Below are 22,489 nucleotides of genomic sequence, written 5' to 3'. Positions count from 1 at the left end.
ATCCAGCCATCCAAGATGATGTGTGGGAAGTGCTGAAGGAGTTGGGCTAACAGAGCTAAAGGAGCCAGACTGAGAAGCAAAGCGTCCTTGTGTTGTTGTTCCGGCCGCACTGCATGACTTATGGGATCTTAGTTCCCCTACCAGGGATCGAACCTGGGGCCCTGGCAGTAACAGTGCTGAGTCCTAACCACTAGACCACCAGGGAATTCCTGAAAAACATTTCCTGTAATTACAGAGGACATGGGTAACTTTGCGCTTAGTCACTCAGTCGTGTCTGACTCTTTGTGACCCCATGGACTGTGGCCCACCAGCTCCGCTGTCCATGGGGATTCTCCAGGAAAGAAAACTGGAGGGCTTGCCATTTACTTCTTCAGGGGAACTTCCCAACCCAGGGAATGAACCCAGGTTTTCTGCATTGCAGGCAGATTCTTTACCATCTGAGCCACCAGGGAAGCTCGGGTAACTCTGCAGATCCTATAAGTGGGATTTTTTTTTTTTTTTTGGAAAGTGGTATTTTTAAACAAGTGAGAAAGGGTATAAAGGCAGAGGGCCAGATATTTGGGGAAAATGAACAGACCAGTTTGGCTAAAGTAAGGGATTTAGCCAGGAGAGTAGACAGAGGTAACTGGAGAGACAAGTAAGAGTTGGTATGGAGAGACTTGATTGGTAGTGAGAATCCACTGAAAGTTTCTGGGCAAAGGAGTAACACTGAATACCGTGCTGATGCAGTGCTAGAGATAGAAGGTTACTCTCTTGCCCAGCTCTGAGGCTTTGTTTGGTAACCTGAATGGGAATGGGTGAGAGGGTAATAGCAGAAAAGGGCAAAACTAAGGCAACAGTATCCCCCACAGAGGGCAGCACAAGCCTTCTTGGACCCAGGAGGGACCAGGGAGGGAGTTTTCTCCTTAGGTCAAGTTAGGAGCCTGTGTGTGCATGCTCAGTCGCTCAGCTGTGTTAGAGTCATGTCTTTGTGACCCAATGGACTGCAGCCCACCAGGCTCCTCTGTCAATGGAATTTTCCAGGCAAGAATACTGGAGTGGGTTTCCATTTTCTATGCCAAGGGATCTTCCTGACCCAGGAATCAAACCTGTATATCCTACGTCTCCTGCATTGGCAGGTGGATTCTTTACCAGTGAGCCACCTAGACAGGCAGAGAAAGGTGACATGGCCTTGGGAAAGGTAGGGGAGACTGGCCCAACCTAACTCAAGGCACAAGTTAATCAGAGGGCCACCCCTGGAGTGGCTTCCACCTTCAGAGGTGTCTGTGTCAGCAAGTAGGAGAAACCACCACATACTCCTGGCTTCCAAGCTTCAGGGGCACCCACCATGCCCAGCTTGGTCAAAGACAATGATGTTGATTCCTTCATCAAAGTTGAGTGACTATTATGTGCCAGATAGAAAGCAAGGCATTGCTTTTTAAATGGTTTTAATATGTTTAACAGATTGCTAATAAATAAAAACTTAAGTGAGTCAGCATATAAAATCTGGGTTCAAAACTGAATGCCATATTTTCAGGAGCATGCATACCCAGGCTGACTAGATGTTTTCTTTTGGCATCTGATTATGTGCTCATAACCAGGAATGACACGCTACCCTCCCCCCTCCCCACTATCCCCTTTGGCTGTTCTAGCCATGGATGTATTGTGCCATCGATACAAGATCTGGCATAGGCAAAAACAGATTCACCACCTCCTATTACCTAAAGGCAGGATTCCTATATTCAGAACTCGGAAAAAAGCTAGCACCCAAATCCCTGTAGTTCAAAACCCCAAGCTAAGCCCTCCAACCCTTGGAAGGCCTTGTACTCAATTCTGTTCTGGGACAGTTCTCGACAACATGTGGGAGGGAGTGCTGGGTGGACCAGTTCATTCTCAAACCTCCTGCCTGGCCGAGCCTAACTGTGCAGACCTCCTCAGAGACAGCTCTCCATGCACCTGTTTTGAAGGAAGGCTCAGGCAGGAAGCGGGTATGGGCCGAGCTGTCAGCTCTGGGCAGAGATAGCAGAGTTCTGGCTTGTGTGCTGCCCTCTCCACCACATTCAGCTCGGAAGTCAGATCTGCTGCTAAACTAGAGCCCAGATACTCTCTTCTGTGGCTCATGGCCACAGTGACACAAACAAGGAGACACTTACCTTCAAGCCTTGATGGGGAAGAGTTCTGGCCCAAGTCCCTCACTTCCAGACCTCCACCATGGCCTTTCAGCAGCACTGCGCCCTTTATCAGTCAATGCTTAGATTTCCTCACACCTAACCCTTTCTTCCCTTGCTCAGGAACTCAGGGTCATCCTTACTCTTCCCAGTAATCAAGGCCAGGAAACCTAATTTGAATGAAAAGCCTGCAGAGGGAAAAAGGCACTTGGATCCCAAGACTCCCCAGTGGCCAGCTTGATTCTCTAAACCTCCAGTTCCCAGGTTTAAAAAAAAAAAAAAGGAGAGAATTGGACTTTGACCCTTCTACCTCCACACCCTTCTGAGCTGGAAAAGAGACTGTTCTTAATATTATGACTGCCTGCACAAAGACACCATTCCCTGCTCGAAGCAGTGGCAAGGGGGTATCCCTTCTACACTCTCACTACCCCATATGGTACTCTGTGGTTATCCCAAAGAATTCCAGAGCAGCCTAGGAACAGACTTCCTCGTCTCTCCCTCGGTGCCATGGTTTAACTCCACTCTTAGCACAGGTCTGCAGACATGAAGGTGCAGAATAAATACCTGCCAGCTGTCTGCTCTAACCAATCTAATTACCTGAAAGTGGAGATAGTGCGGTGACTTCCCAGAGCTTTCAGACCTAATGCCTCTAGTCCGAGAAAGTCACACCCACTCACACTTATCCTGCCTGTCACTGACTCCATCCCACCTGGCCCGATCCAAGGCTTTCCACTAGCTTTCTCTAGGCTCACTTCAGAAGCTCCCTTGCCCAGATTATCCTGAAGTATATCCTAGGCCAAGCCATGAATGAGGAGCTATTCGTGTTCTGGGAAGAGAAGGTTGCATTTGTCTTAAGAGCTGGATGCTAAACATTCACCTTCCAGGTTAAGTCTCCCTTTCATCTCCCCATGTCCTCCTCCATCCCCCCAAAAGCTAGAAGTTTCAAGCAACTGCCACAAGAGAGCTTCCCCTCTTTCCTGGCATCCTAGACTGACTACTGAGGGTCACAGGGACTAGACCATCCTCTCCCCAAGATGTCAGAGGTCAAAAGACCCCCACTGGCCTGCCATCCAGGTAAAGTCCTCTCCACTACCATTATCTTATGCAGGGCTGTAGCTCTAGAAGTTATCTATTTGTTAGTATACAAATAATGCACTTGGGCAAGTGCTCCTAACTTATCAGCAACCTCGGTCACCAAGCAGGACTTCTGAGGAACCCAGAAGGGGGAAAGCATCACCTGGTTTTGAGGCTTATGTGGGTAGTGTTCAAAGCTTATGGGGTTCATAGAGCAATGTCTGATTGAAGTAGTTTAAGGGTTTCATAAGGGCAGATGCGCTGGCTTATTTTAATAGCAAGAGAAGGGCTGAAAAAGAAGATTGCCAGGGGAGGCAGCAGGGAGGTAGCTGAACACAAAGGATAATTTCACACTGGTATTGGGGCTCTCAAACTTATTACATCCCTAAATCCTGTGCCTTTTCCATAACATCAAGTTGGGAAGACCTCTGTCATTAAAGCTTAGGAAAGTGGTGAGAGTAGGGAAGGCCTGCCTGGCTCACCCAGACCTCACCAAGAAAGGGGAGCAGCATCCCTTTCTTTGCCTGAATAACAGCAGGAGAGGAAGAGTAGTGGTGGGAATTGGATGGAAGGACAAGGCTTGTCTTTTTCCTTAGAACACTATCTCTGGATGAGGTCTGGCCTCCTGACAGTGGGGAACTGGACACCTAAAGCAGAGGTGTCATGGGCCATGACAGGGCCCTGCCTTACAGCAGGGCCATGAGCTGTAAGGAGGGTCAAGTTCACTATGCTACTCAGACCTTTATCCTTCACCTTACTCAATGCCAAAGTCCAGAACTAGATGGGTGAGCAGACTCCAACCTATGGAGGAGGGGACCCTGGTCCAACTCGAAGCACCTGAGGCACAGGGCTGGGGAGATCTGAGAGTGGGGGCTGTGTGAGGCATTAGGGCCCTCTACTGGAGTCCCTAAGTCTACTAGAAGATGATGAACACAGCTAGGTTCAGGGTTAAACCCTTTACAACTTGAGGGGCAAAGTCACAAAGCCCTCAAACTCTGGGCCCCGATTCATTTCGGCTCCCTTTTGGGGTATCATGGGAAACAGTAAGAAGTGTGGAGATGAACCTCCATCACTTCACTCTCCCCAGTCCAGAGTACCCTTTACCCCTCTGCTGAAACAAAGAGCAGTCTGGAGTGGGACCAGAAGCAGAACTACCCTCACCAATACACCCTGCACCACGGCTGCTGCACATCAAGGATGAAGGTCTGCTCCAAAGCTGCATAAAACAAGTTTAATTTCCAACCAGGGTCACAGTCATCGCGCATCCCACATTTTGAGCAAGGAGAGAGAAGGTGAGTTATTAAACATGTACAGTCTACATTCCAGAGGAGAAAAAAAGAAGAGAAAAACCAGTTCAGAACTGCAGTTACCACTATAACACCACAAACAAACTTTTAGGGGGGAACAGGGGAAATTCCCAGGGAGAAGAAAGGCTGGAACAAAGGAAAGCAAAAAATTAAACCTACCAGAGGAAAGTAGGGGAGGGAGTGGGTAGAAGTGGAATGAAACACCCAATTCCAAAAGCGCTTTTGGGTGAATGGGAATGTAGAAAGGACCGCCCCTGCCAAGGGCCTAGCAGCCTGGGATACTAACAAGATCATTTACTGCCCCCTGCTGGACATATCCTTGAGCAGCACTCAGGCAACCTCCAAGACTGTTTCCCAACACCCTCAGCCCCACCTGTCCCTGAAGGCCCCCAAACCAAGGTGGGGAGTAGGCCTAAAATGAGAAAAACCCATTTGGGACTGACATCTAACTAGGCAGGGTCAGAGAGGGAGTGAGGCAGGAGAGGAGGCAAAGTCCTCACCAACCACAATGATACAGAGTGAGCAATTCTAAGGAAATTTTCCCAAGGAAAAGGGAGACAAACAGGCAACAGCAGTGAAGCAGGTGAGAAGGCAAAGGAAAGAGTTCCGGGAGGCAGAGGCAACAGGAGCAGAAACAAACAAACAAAAAAAATCTGACAAAACAGAGACAAAGGCAAAGTAAAAGTATGAGGGAAGCATCTGTGGGGTCAGGGGAGTGAATACATGTTAAAATGAATCAGAAGCTCCAGCAACCCCTCCCCCGACCCTGCCACCAACCACACGTACACACGCATACACACAAAGGCCTAGAGCACAAGAGACCTGCATACACCCACTGCATCTTGGATAATTAACACGTCACTAAGGAGCTGGCACTGAGACACCCCTGGAACCTCTCTTTCACAGTTCAATCTGAGGTGGGGTAGGGGGTACTGATCCGCCTGTTGTAGACAAAAGTGGCAGGAAGCCTGGCCCCATGGGGTGGGGCTTGGGACAGCCCCTCTGAGAAGAGGTCCCTCAGCCATGCTATGGAGGCCCTGGGCCCTGACATTAGCAAAAAGGTTATGGGTGGCCGTCTTGGAGCTCAGGGCGCAGCCAGCACACACAGGAGCCCGCAGAAAAGCCACGGCTTCACAGAAACCGCGGAAGTCAGGAACCCAGGCCAGGATCTCAGGGACAAGTGCCTCCTGTAGACAGAGACACAGTAGCAGCAGCTTCTGAACTACATAATAATGGAGGGAGGACTCGGAAGACCGCTGCATCCCATCAGCACCAACAATCACTCCGGAGCCCAATCTCCTCCATTCCAATGCCCAGATCCATTTATGGGAAGTGGCTGGAGAGGGCAGGGAAAGGCTGTTGGGATGGAGTAGGGAGTGATGGCAGGATGGTCTCAGGGTCTGGACACAGAAATTTCTCATCTTTCAGCACACGCTGGACTAGATAAAAACGAAGAAGAGCTGGCTTGCTGCTGAGGCTTGTGTGGCAGCCCCACTCCCCTGCTCCTCAGCAAACCAGCCAGCCGGCTCTGGTGAGGCCAGCACTACCAGGGTGAGGAAACTTCTGACAAAGGACAGGTGAACCACCCAGGCCCAAGATCAGAAGACAGAAGGGGCAGGAAGGCAGGAATAGGGAAACTGATCTGTGTTTCACCTTCTCCTAATAACAAAAGAGGATGAAGACGGAAAACCTGAGCCCCTCTCCCCAGTGCCCTGGGTCCCAAATACAACCCATGGTCTTGCTATCCCTACCTCCCCGCTCCAGCTTGGAGGAACAGATCTAAGGATGAGGGGGAGGATCAGCTGAACACTCTGAGCTGATAAAGAGTGAGTGGGTTCCTCTCTCCTTCCACAAAAAGGCAGGGCAGAATGGCATCTCCTTGGGAACAGTCATCTAGCGACAAATGCCAGCCCCCTGACCTGAGTGGGGTGGAGAGAGGGACAGAGGAAGATGGTGGCAGAGAAGCTGTCATCTGCCCTGTCATCCAGGAAAACCTACCTGCAGTGGAGAGGCACCAGCCCAGGACGGGGGAAGCCTCCCCTCCACCTCCTTCCCTTTATCTCACCAGCATGGGAGGAGCAGCTGATAGACGAGAGTGGGCAGTGTCCTGCTCCAAGCCCTGAGCTGCACCCACCTCCTCTACCCGCTCCTTGGCCCCCATATATATCTCTCTATACAGGTATATACACGCGCACACATGCACGCACACACAGAGAGGCCCGTGCAATTTCCATGTAGAATAGGGGGAGAGCAGCAAAGGAAAGGAAGACGGGGAAGGGGAGAGGGGCCTGTGGGGAGAGGGAAGGGACTCAGATGCCAAGAGCACAGCAACTAGAGCCAAACGAAGCAAACCGGAGGGAACACCCCATCCCACCTCCCAAGCCCCAGAGCTTGAGGGGGGACCCACCCCATGAAACCATAACAACCTTGTTTTTTGTTTTAAATCCGGTAAATTGGAATGACTCATCATCAGGACAGCAACTGGGGACTGGTTATGGATGGGGGAGGGGAGGGCAGGGGAAGCAAGGCTGTTGCTGGGCATGCGGACATGATACCCAGGGCTCTGGCCGCACTGGCAACAGGAAGGAACAGGGCAGGGCTGGGTCAAGGAGACAGTAGGGGTGCATGGGGTGGTCGGATGGGGCTGTCTGGCTCTCACTTCTTGTTTTTGAGCTGGTTGGCCAGCCAGTCCAGGCCTTCGTACAGCCCGTCCCCGCTGGTGGCACAGGTGGCCTGAATGTACCAGTTGCGGTGGCGCAGGGAGTGCAGGCCCAGCTTGTCTGTGATCTCAGCGGCATTCATGGCATTAGGCAAGTCCTGGAGCACAAGGGAGACACAAAAAGGAGCCTCAGGATCCTGCAGAAGCTTCTAGAGCACCCACCTAGCAAAGGCAGGTACACCAGCACCCTCTCTTCCTTCTTCAGTGGAGGAACCCAGAGCAAGATCCTAAAGAACCACTTTGGATTTAATCATCCTAGAACTCCAGAGCCAAGGCACTAAAGGTCATTCCACTGAGGAGCTGGAAACCAAGCATGGGGTTGCTAGGGAAGTGGAGAAGTGATTCAGATGGGCCGACAATCAGGTCCATCTGACCCTAAGAGAGAGGGCTGTTCCACTAAAGCAGACAACAGGTGAGATAACAGAGGGGCTGGAGGTAAAGATCTACCACACCAGTCCCTCTGGACAGAAACACTGCCAAGTAAAGCCGGGGTGGGGGAAGGGGACAAGAAGAGGGGCATAAAGAAGCCAGCTAATCATATCTCCTACTCTCCAAATTGGGAGCCCAGTCATAGGGTTTACCACACAATGGGCTCCAAGGTCCCATGACTTCCACGGCCAGGCTGCCCTCTCTCAAACGCAGAGGCAGGGAGATGTCACACCTGTTTGTTTGCAAAGACAAGGAGCACAGCATCCCGGAGCTCATCCTCCGCCAGCATCCTCATCAGCTCCTCCCGGGCCTCATTTACTCGCTCTCGATCATTGCTGTCGACCACAAATATCAACCCTGGGGAGGCAGAGCATGGGCTGCACAGAGACCACAGATCAACTCCCCTCCCCCACCGCGAAGAGAAACACCCTCCTTATACCCTTCAAATATCTGCTCCCTCTTCTGTCTCCCATCCCTAGGAGCTGCAGCAGGGCAAGAGCTGGCGCCTGATAACCAAGAACAATGGCCACCCTCTGCTCACACCCAACCAACCCGTGCCAGTCCATGGGCAATTCACATGGCCTACCTTGGGTGTTCTGGAAGTAGTGTCTCCAGAGAGGCCGAATCTTGTCCTGGCCACCCACATCCCAAACTGTGAAGCTGATGTTCTTGTACTCCACTGTCTCCACATTGAACCCTTTGGGGAGAAAACAGACAGTGGTCACTTGGCCAGAAATACCAGGCCGCAAACGATGCCCCATTGGGTTATTTCTGTTTCCCCCAGGCCTAGCAAAGAAAAGAAAGTAAGGCTTCCTCAGACCTGGTGTTCCCTGACTTAGCAGCATCAAGGCCAAAAAGAAAACCTAAGAGAAGCAGCAGAGGAGGACGAAGAGGGCCAGCCAGGAGGTTCCCAACTGCCTGGGTGAGACAACCTTTCCCACTCGTTCTCAGTCTGACTCTCTCTCCTGCAAAAGAAATGACTCAGCCCCACTCCTGTCCCTGGGCCAGCGAGTCCGCTTCAGCCGAGAAGTGGGGCCTGCGAGGCAGAATGGAGAACAAGAAGTGGGTGACAGTCCTGGAGCCCCGAAAGCAGAACCAGCTGATGATGGTGATCTAGAGCTGCTTCCACGAGCCAAATGCTCTCCCTCCCAGAGGCAGGTCTTAACTGGGATCAGGGCCACCAAGGATCTAAACTGAAGCAATTCCAGGCCTCTGGCAGGAACATCAAAGCTCTTCACCTGCTTTTCAAACAACAGAGAACAAACCAGCTCAGTGCTTGAGGGCCACTGTTGGGTGCCAGGCCACGGAAGTTCCTGCATCAGAGAGCGCCAGGGTAGGTGTGCAAATGGCAGGCCCAGCACCTGCTAGGAAGCTAAATAACCACTCTTCCCTGAACCCCACAGACCGTAAGGACTTGCCTGGTGGTCAGGTTGGGGATCCAGGAATAGGCCCGCTATGTGGCTCAGTGGTGGGCATGAGAGCCTCCATTGAGCTTTGCCCTTACCAATGGTGGGGATGGTGGTGACGATCTCGCCCAGTTTCAGCTTGTACAGGATGGTGGTCTTTCCTGCGGCATCCAGGCCCACCATCAGGATGCGCATCTCCTTCTTCCCAATCAGGCTCTTGAGAAGGTTTCCAAAGATGTTACCCATGATCACAGCAGTCGCTTTCTGAGGACAGCAGGGTGCAGTGGGGGCAGGGGCAGTCTGGTTCGGGCCTGGACCCTGGTATGGAGGACTTGATCCTAGGCAAAGAAATGCAAACTCACTACCGCCATCTGCTTGTCAGGACTTCACACTAATGGGACTGGCCAGTCATGGCTGGAGTTCTTTTATGACAAACCGAGAGCCTGAGCATACCATGAAGATCAAGGTCCCCTTAGATCCTGAGCCTCTGGGAGCAGAGACAAAGCAGGAACACTCAGGTCCCCTGCTTCTGCCAGTAATCCACCCAGGTGACGCTGGATGGGTTATTTCACCTGTTCTTATCTGCACCTGTAAATGGAGGAAGTTGAACTAGACGATTTCTAAAGTCCCTTCAGTCCTGCCATTCTATACTATATCCCAAGACATAGGGAGATCATTAATGCCTCTCCTTCCCCCAACCTTGCCCTGAGACTTCTGGAAAAGGTGGGAGAGGAGGGAATGGAATAAGGAGTGGCTCTTTGTGACTCCTGACAAGGTTCAGGCTTGTCAGGTTCCCAAGGTTTATGCTCTCAGCCCTAATCAAGAGATTCTGCTTCTTCCCTTCCTGTGTTTCTCCACTTTCCTTCTACACACCAAAATTAAGCAGGAAGAAGTAAGAAAGCAGCACTCCCAAGAAAAGCTGATCCTTTCCACTCTGTGAACTACCAGCTGCTAAAGCCGTACTCTGCGCATACAACAGTGAGCTGAGAGCTGGGAGGGGGGTGTGGAGAGGCTCCCCCTCATTCCTCAGCCAGCTAGGTCCCTCCCGTGGTCCCTCCCAGGACAGCTGCTCCACATGGTCACCTGCAATGAGGCAGTCAGCTCCTTCTCTGCTTCTGTTCTCACCCTCTTCAACCTACTCTCCACAGAGCAGCCACACTGATTGTAAAACCAAAACCAGGTCAGGCTGCTCCTCTGTTCAAAACCCTCTCTGGGCTTCACAGCTCCCTTTCTGTAAAACCCAAAGCTATCCACGGCCTACAAAGTCCGGCACAGTCTGCATCCCCGCTTCTCTCATCAGGCCTACTACTCTCCCCTGGGCGTACTCCACTTCAGCTCCCCAACACTCTCCGGTCTCAAAGCTTTTGTCCCTGCTCTTCACTCTGCCTGGAAGGCTCATCTCCCAGACAGCCTTCGTGAGCTCTCCCTTGCTTCCTTCAGGTGTCTGTTCGACTGTCCCTTTATCAAAGAGGCCTTTCACAACCACCCGTATCACACACACACACACACCTCTCTAGCCCATTATTCCACTTTTTCCTCACAGCATTTATCACCATCCGACACGTTCTGAATCTGTTTCCTTCCATACCGGTTTTCTCCTCCTACTATAATGTTGGTTCCTTATCTGTTCTGTTCCCTGCTGTGTTCCTGGTGCCTTGACTAGTGCCTGGCACACAGTAGTTGGATAACTGAATTAACTCACAAAGTCTCTGCTGACCTCACTAGCAGCTCACTCAGGTTAGACCGCTTCTGCCTGATGCATCATTGGCGGAAACGAAGGGAGCAGTTAGTACATTACAGAAGCACAAGATGCCTGTCTGCCCACTTTGCCCACTGCCCCAGACTGACAGAATCATAGAGTCATTCATTTCTTCCCTTCTTCTCTCCCATCTGGATGGCTCAGGACAGCCACAGAAATGAGTCCTTGAAACAACAATGAAGCAGGGGTTCAGAATCACCCATGCCAGCCAGCTCTCTGTGCCTGCAGGAGCCGATGCGTCAGCGGCAGCTTATTCAGCAATCACCATATGCCAGCTGCTGGTGTTCTCCACAGTCTGGGAACCAGAGGCACACATATGCACACCACAAACCCAGCAGGCAAAGGAACAGGTCAAGACAGAGTGCACCCAAACCCAAGAATGTGAAAGGTGGATAGGGAGGAATCCTATTTTCAAGCTAAAGCACAGGGGTTTGGTGGGAGTTTAGTTGTTTTTTTCAAAAACTATTTTAGGTTTGTTTATTTGTTTCCTACTCTCCTCAGTTTGCAGTGAATTCCAGACTGGTAAAAAGGAGCCAGATCAACGGCCCCTGGAGACCAAAGTACTAGTTTGTCCAAAAAACAAACAATCAGTGCTTATGGAGTGTTTCATCTTCAAAGGCCTCCGCAGACATTCACTAATAAGCCAGGCGTGGTGCTCTGGGCAGGTTCCACAGACGAGCCCAGCCCCTGACCCAGAGGGCTCACACCCCAGGGGGAGGGCCTGGCTCAACTTTGGGGTGCAACTTCAGCCAGGTCGCCCACTAGCCATCCACCCGGCCCCTCCTGCCTCAGCCACCCAGGCAGACAGATTCCTGAGGATTCCTGAGGCAGGAGGGGAAACCTACCCAGCTAGTAAGATCAGATCCTACCAACTCTGGAAATCCATGGTAGTCAGACTTCTGGTTCTGATGCCTTCACTTCCAGAAATTTACACCTTCCCCAAGTCCTCCTAGTTTTTATCTTGTTTCCCGCTCACGTGTCCTTTCCTTTAGCTCCAGATGACACTTTGCTTTAAAGCTTAGGTAATAGGCTTTGGCCCAGATTCTGAACTGAATTTATACCACCCGTTTATCTTGCCATCCTTCATGGCTAGAAGTATTGCTGATTAAATGATTACCAACTGTGAGTAGAGCAGCGGCTGAAAGCGAGCCCTTGCCCCAGAACATGCACACACTGTCCTCTGGTTTGCTTCTTTGCTAAGCTATCACACTGAAGTCTTGGTTCAAAAGCGGATCCCAGTGTTACACTGATTTCTTTTTTTTTTTTAACACTGATTTCTATTTCCTGGCAAGCTACATAAAGGCCCCTGAATTACCTGAACCATTCAAGTGGTACTACGTTGCGGAGTTTTTCCTTCTAAATCTGTGCTTTTACTGTCTCCCCAATTTAACCATGTGCTCACCATGTGCAAGGACTATGCCTTTTATTTATTTTGGGTCTTTCCTTGCTCCCAGTGCCAACCCCCACTGTAGGAGTTCAAGCAAGCACACCGGCTGATTTAAGCCTCATCTAAGGCTTGTATCATTTCTTCTGTCCTAGCAGTACTTGGTATCTTGGTGTCTCCATGTGGTGCACAGATGGCTGCTCAGCTTTCCTGTCAATCCCTGGCCATTTTCCACACACACTGACCTTAAGACTGGTTTGGGAAAGCCATGAAAGGACGAGAAGACTGAAAGTGGTAAAATTTTCTCTTGGCATTTAAAACTCAATGGGGTTGGCAGATAACTAATGAAATATTCAAGTAGTTACCATGTGTACCCCATGGCACCCCAGGGCCTTGAAATTAATGAACGTTACAACTCTTTTTCAATATAATCAGGAGCTTGACTCAGACGAACAGTCCAAAGTAAGTGTTGGCTTTCTTGTCTTGGCTTTCCTTGTTCCTGTCTGTTTCCAGATGGCATGCTGCCCCGACCACCAGGATGGTGGCAACTTTCAGCTCTGTGCCATGAACATACACCTACGGCTATATGGTCAGCTCTCACTTTCACCACACAGCAGAACGGCAAACCAACCAACCTCGGATTGTCTATGTACAGTATAGCCTATAGTCATTCCCTTTTGCCACAGATGGCACTTCTGTGTCAATAGGGCAAAATACCAGGGTTCCATGGACTGGGAGAAACAGAAAGCAGTTAAGACTGAAGGTGAGTGGCTCAAGATGAAAAATGGAAAACAGCAATATCTCTATAAACAAAAAGGATGTCTCAACATTCTATTGTACAGTTACAAACTTTGTTATCAGTGGTAAAAGCAGCAACAGGAACTCTAAAAATGCGTTTTAGTATAATCTGTGTTGGACTGTGCGGTTCAATAGGGCACACTGACTAATGTAAAGCCTCACCTGAGGATGCCCTCACTGAGGATCACTTACGGCCCCAGATTCCTCCCCCGCAGCCCCCCACCCCCGCCCAGGAGAGGCAGGCTGCTGCTGTTACTGACTGTTCAGTCACTTGACTTGAGGCCTATCTGCCTCACACTCCAGGTGATTCTGAGGGTCACAGCCCAGTCTGCCAGGCACACACCCCATTCTTTGTCACAGGCATGTGTCCTGAGACACCCCTGAGGGGACTCCTGATCCAGCACCTTTTCAGGCTGCATGGGCTCAGGGAAAAGACAACCAGAGTCTCCCAAACCTTCTGCTGCCAAGCAGAGTGCACAAAAAGCAGCTATATTCCCAGACAATTTTCAAATTGAGACTTCACTAATAAAGATGCTATTTTTAGCACAGCCCATGGAATAGACCAAAAAATTTAGGAAAACCAAAGCAGGGTCTGCCTGTATTTGGTTTCCTTAATGCAGCTGGCTTGTGACCTATGTAAACTCTCCAAATTTTTGTCTTAAGAGCACTGTAATCAGCACACAAGAACTTGTAGATTAGTATCTCAATGGCTTCTATTAAACTCAAAAGATTTCCCAAAGCCAAGAAACAGCTTCTGATGTCAGTTTCCATTCATTCATTAAACGTTTATTAAGTATAATGAACTAGGGATACAGAGGAAGAGTTTCTGCCTTCATGAAACTCAGTCAATGGGAGAGAAAGACTAGGAAACAGAGGATTACAGTGTGAGGCTAAGAGTGGGATAAGCACACAGTATTATGGGGACAGAAAGCTAGAGCAGTTAATCAAGACTGGAGGATGAAGGCCAATTCCAAGACATGACTCTCTAGTCACACCTGAGCTGACTCTTAAAGGAAGAATACGAATCAGTCAGACACTAAAGAACAGGGAAGGTGGAAGAGGGAGGAGTGTATGCGCAGGCGTAAAGATGAGTTAGAACAGTGATGAGCCAAAGTCAGGTGCAACCAGGAGGCCATGTATGTGAATGCAGCATCGTGAGTAAAGAGAAGGGATGAGGCTGGAGAGGGAAGCGGGAGCCGGATCATGAAGGGCCCTCAGGGTAACACTGAGTAACATGATCAGATATGTGCTTTAGAAAGACCGTTCTGACAGCAGTTTAGCGACTAAGTTAGGGAATAAGGGGGAAAGATGGAGGGAAAGAGACCACTCGGGAGGTCCAGTAATAGATAAGAAATCCAAAATTCTTAGAGGGGTGGGATGGGGAGGGAGATGATAGGGAGGTTCAAGACGGAGGACCTATGTATACCTATGGCTGATTCATGTTGATGTTTGACAGAAAATTAAAAAAAAAAATTGTGTACAACAATTACCCGTCAATGAACAAATAAATTTAAAATTTTAAATAAATAAAATTTAAAAAGAGAAAAAAAAAAAAAGAAATCAAAAGTTCTGAAACAGAGATGGCAATAGAGAGGACAGGACAGATTTGAAACACCAAAATAGTAGAACAGGCTTTGATGGCTGATTATAGTAGGGAGAGGAGAGTCAAAGACGACTCCCAGGTTTCTGGCCTGTGTGAGTCAGTGGCACTTCTTTAGACTGGAAACACTACAGAAACAGATCTGGCAGCAAAGATGTTTGTTTTTAGATTAATTTTGAAGTGCTAAGGTCTGAAGATCGGGAGAAAAGTCTGGTCAGGGTATTTGGAATCATCTGCATAGACAGTAACTGAAGTCCCAAGAGGAACCAGGAAGATTCAGGGTGGCAGCAGTTACTGGCTTCCTGCCCCAACAGCCATCTTCCCTTCTTTCTTCTAACAGAACCCCTAATTTGTTCAGACATTGGCAGGCAATGTTTATGAGCTACCCCTCCCCAGCCCTAGGGTATGAAAGCTGATCAGTAAAGGCTCTGGGCATTTCATTTCTCACCATGATTTGAGTCACAAATGGTCAAGCACTAATTCTGGGCAATAAGATGTAAGAAAAGTCTACCAGGAATATCTGGGAAAGATTTCCTCAATCTTAAAAAAGAACATATATCATAGTGTTCTCTTCTCTAGCCTTTGGATGTTAATGTAGAAGGGCGAGATGCTGGAGTAACCTTGAGTATATGAAGGGACAGACACAAGAACACTAGGATATGAGAGCAGAAAAACTTGGATCCTACCAGTGCTTAGTTGGTAGATCAAAAAAAATTGTAAGAAGAAATGTTCTACCCCTGAATTACTTCTCCATGTGGTAGACTATGTGCGCGTGTGCTCAGCTGCTGCAGTTGTGTCTGACTCTTTGCAACCCCATGGACCACAGCCCACCAAGCTCCTCTGTCCATGAGACTCTCCAGGCAAGAATCCTGGAGTGGGTTGCCATGCACGGCTTCAGGGTATCCTCCCGACCCAGGAATTGAACCTGAGTCCCCTGGGCTACAGGTATACCCTTTACCCACTGGGTCACCTGGGAAGCCTTGTGGTAAAATATACATAAATTTTACCATTTTAACCATTTTTAAGTGCACAGTTCAGTGGCATTAAGTAGTTACACTGTTGTGCAACCATCACCAGGAGGCATCTCCACAACTGTTTCATCTTCTCAAACTAAAACTCTACTTGTTAACCAATAACGTCCCTCCCATCCCCCCTGGAAACCACCACTATACTGTTTCTGAATCTGACTGTTCTGGGTACCACCTTAATGTGGAAGCAAACAATACTTGTCCTTTTGTGTCTGGCTTACTTCACCTAGATTTCCTGCTAGATGTTTAATAAATCCTCGGATTATTTGAGCCACAGTGTGTTTTCTTTTTTCTTTTCTTTCTTTTTTTTATTTTGGCTACACTGAGTCTTTGTTGCACATGAGATTTCTCTAGTTACGATGCTCAGGCTCTAGAGGGTGGGCTCACTAGTTGCACCATAGGCATGTGGGATCGTCCCGGGACCAGGGATAAAACCCAAGTTCTTTGTATTGGAAGGCGGATTCTCAACCAGTGGATCACCAGGGAAGTCCTTCACGGGTATGCTTTCTATCTTTTGCAACTGATACATCCTAATCTATATATCTAGAGAGAGTGTGTATGCTGAGACAGGAAAAAAGCCAAAGATAAAAACCGGGGGCACATCAACATTTAAAGCAAAAAAAGGCCAGAAAAGAGAGTAGGAAGCAACCAAAAGGGTAAAAAGGAAATCAAGAGACTAAGGCATCAGAGACACCAATGAGGAAAGAAAAAAAAAAAGGAGGGTCAAAGGCTATGGAAAAGTCAAATTAAGATAAGGCCTGAAAGATACCTACTGAACTTAGCTACTAGGCAATCAATGAATGGCCTTGTTATAAATTAGAACATGACTAAAATTAGTCTCCACTTAACTAACAGCACTTAGGTTTGAGTCAGAATCGTTAAACATCAGTTTCCCTTCTAGTCTGAGAGGAAGACTCCAGTTCAGGATAACCTGAAGGAAGCCACAAAGTCAAGCAAAGGATTCTAAATTGCCCTGATAGACCCAAACACCAGAGAAGGGTATGGCTTTTCCCAAAGACAAACCTCAGCAAGTGAGTCAGAACAGAACTTCAAGTCTGTTTCAGAATACATGCCCTAGCTAGATAAGACAGTGACCAAATAAAAACTAGACTCATCTATTTTCCTGGAACATTCCGTGACACTGCCCCCTAATCAAAGCTTTCAGTGTCCCCTGTTCTTAGAATTTGACCAGCTTACAACTGTACCATATCCTGATAATTGATGGCTGCTCCAATGCCCACATCTCTAGCCTTGGATATCCAGTACACTGTACCTTCCTAATTACAAAACCACTGAAATCCCATGAGTAATCAGCCTAAAGCCCTAGTAAACCTTTGCCCCAGTCTGGTCCCACTGTGCAGGTCAAGATGGAGCTGCCAGTGAACAGATGAAACAGGAGACCATGATTTGGACACGGCCATCTGTGACAGAGCAGCCTAAGGATACAGAAGACAGGGAATGCCCTACCTTGGGGGATAAGAGCCTTCTGTGATCCCTCGGCACCTCAAACACACTGCTACTCTAGGACTTACCACAGAATGTTTTATCTACCTTGGTGTGTTTTGCTTTCCAGCGCTGGAACTTCCCAAATAATGTGCCTTTAATGTAATACAGGTCAGTTGAAGATGCTGATCCCATCAATACTGGATAGCTAGGGCTTAAGAGTGGCTAAAGCTCATGGGCCAGTGATCTCGGGTTGCAAGCAACTATGCCTGTTTCACTATTACCATTTTCTCAGGACACCACGGTGGGAAAACAACACTAGACTCTCAGTCCCTTGACAGTTGGGACTGTGCCTTATTCATGTTTCACGCTCCCAGCATCCAGCTCCATGACCGATCTGTAGCTAGTGACTGATATACTTGTTGCTGAACTCAGTTCTACTGATGGTGGCAAACGCTTGTGAGGTTGAGGAAGACAGTATTCTATAAGTGACCTCCAATCCTTTTCCTGTAACTGACAAACTGGAAAAATGGCTTCCATGTTCTCAGAGCCTTAAGGTTCCTTGGATGGGATTCAGAGCCTGCCTAGGGGAAAGGGAAAACTATCTGAGAGATTCTGATTATGGTCCGCCACTCTCCACCACTACCACAGCAGCACTACTTTTATCCATTTTATGTATGAGACTTCAAATAAGATTTTATATAAGGTAGGGTTAGACACCTTTTTCTCAAAAAGGGGAGGATGAAGAATTAAACCACTTCAACAGAAAGCTAATGTTCTTCTGCATCCTAAATCGTGTTGAAATTTAAACATTCATGCTTGATATGCTTGTGTTTAAGCTCATAAAGGGCAGGTTATGGGAATTCCCTGGAAGTCCAGTGGTTAGGACACCACAATTTCAATGCCAAGGGCCTGGGCTCAATCCCTGGTTGTCGAGGAACTAAAATCTGCCACGCCCAGTCATTTCAACTTTCTTCAGGAATATGGTGATAACCGTGGATCCCTAATATCTTGAGCCATTTCTTTTTCTGGTCCATCTGATGCAGCAGGTCCTTTGCAGAAGTCCATGACAAATCTCTAACACCTCTGTAGAATCCCTACTTCAGTCAGTTCTTTCCCAGACTATAAGACAAAGCCTTCAAACATCTGTAGAACTCTTTCCAAATGCTCCCCATGTCCCTTCATTATCCAAAAGCTTTATTAGCACTCCACCTATATTTGCAACAGATGTTGGAAAAGGCATAGTAGGCAGATTTATAGCCATTACAAGTCTGGACCGTAATACAGTACACTCTGAAACAGAGGCAGACATTTAAAGGAGATATGACTAAGTGAAAAGAGTGGCCCAGGAAATGGAGGATGCTGAAATACCAAGATCTAAAACAATGGGACCCAGGAATCTAAACATCTGACACAGGCCAATCAGGGTGCTCTTTCATGGCAGAGTCAACCATCACCTCAGAGTCACGCTGACTTTTGTATCATGAACACTATTCCTGAGCCCCCACATCCTCACTCTATATCCCAGTTGATGGTTCAGGGCCCCTGCCTTGCTCCAGCTTCACCTCCCACTCAGGCAACAGGAGCTGCCTCTGTGAGGCTGATGCTGAAAAAAGATTTCATTGCTCATAAGCCTACGACCAGCACGGAAAGTCATGGTAACAATCACCCCTCTACACAGGCGCTTCAGGCAGCAAGTTCGTCTTTTGTAAACCTCCTCTTTTTTAAGGCAGCCCTGAGAGCTCATGTTATTATTACTGTTATGATGGTGATTATTAATAGCAGCTAACATTTACTTGAGGCTTACTATGTGTGCTTTGTATAACCCTAAGCACTTTGTATATGTTATCTCATTTAATTCCCATGCCAACACTATGAACAGACACTATCATTATCATACTCTTTACAGATGAGGAAAAGGAAGCTAAGAGAGACAAATAATTTCACCAAAATCATACAACTAGTAATTAGCAGAGGCATGACTTGAACCCAGTTGTGTCTGATTCCAAGGTCCACACTCTTAATTATCATCCCATTTAACAAAAATGGTGAAGAAAACTATGTTGCACCCCTGAAATTTTAAAAATGTGAAGGACTTCCCTGGTGATCCAGTGGTTAAGACTTTGCACCTCCACTGCATGGGACACAGGTTCGATCCCAAGTCAGGCAAGTTCCACAGTAGCCACACACACACACAAAACGGTGAGGAGAGTGAAATACAGTGACATGTTTTGAGTCTGAGGCCTCTTGAAATCCATTTCTAAAGGTATATGGGGGAGTAGATTCCACAATTTCCCTCAGTCACTGACTCCTTCTTAACAAACCTGGTTTTAGAGAACTTCCTTCTAACCAATAAATCCCGCCCACTGTCCTGAGTCCATTTCCTCTATTATGACTCCAGTGGAAGAAGGCAGCAGAGACAAACACACTTTATGACTCCGTGCACGGAAGACTTCACTTCCACTCTTTCTAGCCTGCTATCTGTCCTCCCTTACACTTGCATTCAGTTTAGTAATAGCAGCTACCATTCATTGCCACCAATTCTATGCCAGGTACCAGATACATACACTGGCTCCCTTCTCCATAATTATCAGGAACTCAATCTGCAGACAACTCTGCAGGACCTAGGTCTAAAGGAGAGACTCCTTTGCCCAAAACAGGGAAGCAGGAGATCTAGGATTTCTGCTAAATAATGACTCTGTGTTCTAACACTTTTCTTTTGGGGGTCTTAACTCATTATCCACGACTCTTTTGTGCCTCTTAGGAAACGTGGAGAGACCAAGACCTTAATTACAAAGGGTAAAGACCTTTAGACCCTCACTCAGCTATCTTCAGGAACTCTCTATGACAGCCAAGCCATCTCTTTCTCTTTCCTTAAACTGTGGTCAGAAATCCGGAGTTCAGGACTTTCCGGGGTTTGATCCCTAGTCAGGGAACTAGATCCCACAACTAAGAGTTACCATGCCCATCCTGCATTCCGCAACTAAAGATCCCAAGTGCCACAACTGAGACCCAGTGCAGCCAAATAAATAAATAAATATTTTTTTAAAAAAAAGAAAAGAAAACCTAAGTTCTATTTATTCACATTCAGTATTCATGAGAGCTTACTGTGTGCCCAGGCAGTGTGAGGGACACAAGATGAGATCCAATTCCTGCACTCAAAGTTTCATCTCTTTGGAAAAGCAAGACATACGCATAAAAAATTTGACTACAAAAGAAAAAAAAATTTTTTTTTTTTTACTACCCAAGACAATAACTCTATGCCGGGAGGCAGGAGGAATGTTAATATGTGATACAAGAGGACCCTTCCAAGCTGAATCCAAGGTCAAAGATCCATTCTGTGAAAAGGTGGATCAGTTTCTTTCTTAGAACGAGCTTTTATAGACATGGTATTCAAACCCAAGTCTAATGCACAATGACCAATTCACTGACCCATTCCAGTCATAGCAAGTGGAGACACCCCAACAACAAGCTCAAGACAAAATGGTAGCAAATACTGTCACCACCTGAATAGGGATGGGGAAGAAGTATGCAGACCCTACCTGCACTGACCTAAGCAATCAGACTCCTGCAGCAGATCTCCTACCAAATAAAACTTTCATGCCATAGACCAGGAGTGACCCAATCCAACAGAGACGGAGACGCGTTTTAAGTTACACTTCTTCCTCCCCCGATGACCTCACTATTTCTTCTCACTCCTGACCACATACCACAGTCCTCCAGGCCTAGCCAGAGGGAGACCAGCGGTAATACAAGCCAGAAAGAAGGGAACTCTCCCCAAAGAGGACTTACAACTTGGCTAATCAAGTGGCCCGGTTTTAACAGGGAATTCCATCCTACCCCTCACCCCCACCTTCTTCCCTCAAACACTGGTGTAAGCAACGGCTCCATTTTCGGTTCCGGGAATCCTGGTACTTCCTAAAGAAAGAAAGCGGATTGGAAGACCGAAACTCAGAGCTGGCGACCAGAAGCTCCCTCCTCCTGTGAGACCGCCCCCGCTACGCCTGGGGGAGGAAGGCACCACCTCTCTTCTCTAAGCAAGACCAGATCCCCCTCCCCCTTCTGCTGCCTCCTCTCTTCTGGCTCCCCACCTGCTGCCCTCTTCTCAACATGCGGTTCCCAGGACCCGAAAGCTCAACCTCCACCAGGGGCTAGTGCCCCTGGGGTGTCCCACTAGCCTGTGTTCCAGGTTAATCCCTAACCCCCCTACGGACCCCTGCCCCACGATAGGGGGAGGGGTGTCATCATAGCAAGGCTTCTCTCTGGTCTATTACCAAGGTGAAGGCGGAAAGCGGGTAGGAAAAAGCGCTATTCCCTAGCCCTTTAATAGGAAAAGAACACAAAACAGTCATCGCCGCCCCCATGTCACCTCACCCAGGACTGCTTTCCTCCCCCTCAACCCCGACCCTTCAAAAGCCCACCTCCTGCAGGCGAGGGGCTCCTCACTGCAGCCCAGGTCGCCCCCTTGTGCGAGGCGGAGGACAAAACCGCCCCCCACCCCCACACCAGCTCAGCGTCCTTCAAATGCGGGGGCAGGCGTGTGGCCGGCCCGGCGCCCCCTCCCCGAGCTCTCGGGAGGGAAGGACCACACCGCTCTATGCCAGGCAGTGCCGGGCGGGCGAGCGAGCGGAGAGCGGGGCGAGGGGACTCTATCCTCGCAGCCCCCACCCTGAGCCTCTCCTCTACCCGGACCCGCCTTCCCTCCTCCAAGCCCCTCACCTGTTCCTGCTCCCAGCTCCGCCGCTGCGGCCGCCGCCTCCGCCCCCACAGGCTCCGCTCGGCTCTCGCTCCACTCTCTCCGGCTCCCTCAGCCGATTTCAGCGCGGCTGCTCCCCTGGCCTCGCTCCCGGCTCCCTCCTTCCTGCCCTCCACCTAGCACCGGAAGCAGCGACGGCGACAGGAGCTGTGCGGCGCACCCCCACCCCCAGACCGGGATACTTCCCACCTCCCCGATCGCGCGAGAGCTGCGCACCGGCGAGCGGCAGATCTCGCGAGATTCATCACCATGGCAGCGGCTGCAGCAGAAGCAGTCGGTATTGGAGGCGAAGTCCGGGCGGGGTCCGATGTGGGGGCTGGAATCTGCGGGCGGTGGTGGCGGAAGCTAGGGAATAGGGCTGAGACAGTGGGAACAGGTGAGAAGCCCCAGGGTTCTGCCTGTTATTTAAGGACTGAGGCGGCGTAGTGGGCGCAGTGGAGACTGGGGCTCCTTGGGCAGTCAGGAAGCCAGAGAAGGAGTGAACATCTCTTGCTTTGGACCTTACTCCTTCAGCTCTCATTTTCATTTCTTAACCAGGGATAGGTGTAGGCCTCCGAGAGCCCTCAGTGCACCAGTGTTGCTACTCACTGCTAAGGCTAGGTTGCTGGGGGGTGGGGGTGGGAGCTCTGAATCAGGAGA

General features: G+C 49.0%; 2 protein-coding genes across 5 annotated transcripts in view; both read right to left on the bottom strand.

Annotated features, from left to right (window-relative positions):
* Nucleotides 1-21,913, bottom strand: part of FKBP11 (FKBP prolyl isomerase 11) — a 34,636-nt gene extending 12,723 nt beyond the window's left edge. The window contains exons 1-2 of the mRNA XM_004006387.6: nucleotides 21,814-21,913; nucleotides 2,133-9,420 (exon numbers count right to left, since the gene is read on the bottom strand). The gene's annotated coding sequence lies outside the window, so the exon portion shown is untranslated. The remainder of the gene's footprint in view (nucleotides 1-2,132; nucleotides 9,421-21,813) is intronic.
* On the bottom strand, nucleotides 4,439-21,913 carry ARF3 (ADP ribosylation factor 3). Of its 4 annotated transcripts, none has more exons than XM_042245155.1 (6): nucleotides 20,948-21,913; nucleotides 9,536-9,670; nucleotides 9,181-9,420; nucleotides 8,263-8,373; nucleotides 7,909-8,033; nucleotides 4,439-7,345 (listed from the first exon to the last, which is right to left on the bottom strand). In XM_042245155.1, the coding sequence occupies exons 3-6, from the start codon at nucleotides 9,326-9,328 to the stop codon at nucleotides 7,184-7,186; spliced, it is 546 nt and encodes a 181-aa protein (XP_042101089.1). In that variant the 5' UTR covers nucleotides 9,329-9,420; nucleotides 9,536-9,670; nucleotides 20,948-21,913; the 3' UTR covers nucleotides 4,439-7,183.
* Nucleotides 21,914-22,489: the final 576 nt, after the last annotated feature.

Source organism: Ovis aries, chromosome 3, assembly GCF_016772045.2.
Source record: "Ovis aries strain OAR_USU_Benz2616 breed Rambouillet chromosome 3, ARS-UI_Ramb_v3.0, whole genome shotgun sequence".
NCBI lineage: Eukaryota > Metazoa > Chordata > Mammalia > Artiodactyla > Bovidae > Ovis > Ovis aries.
Note: the sequence above shows the minus strand (reverse complement) of the source record. Positions and strands in the feature narration are given on the sequence as shown.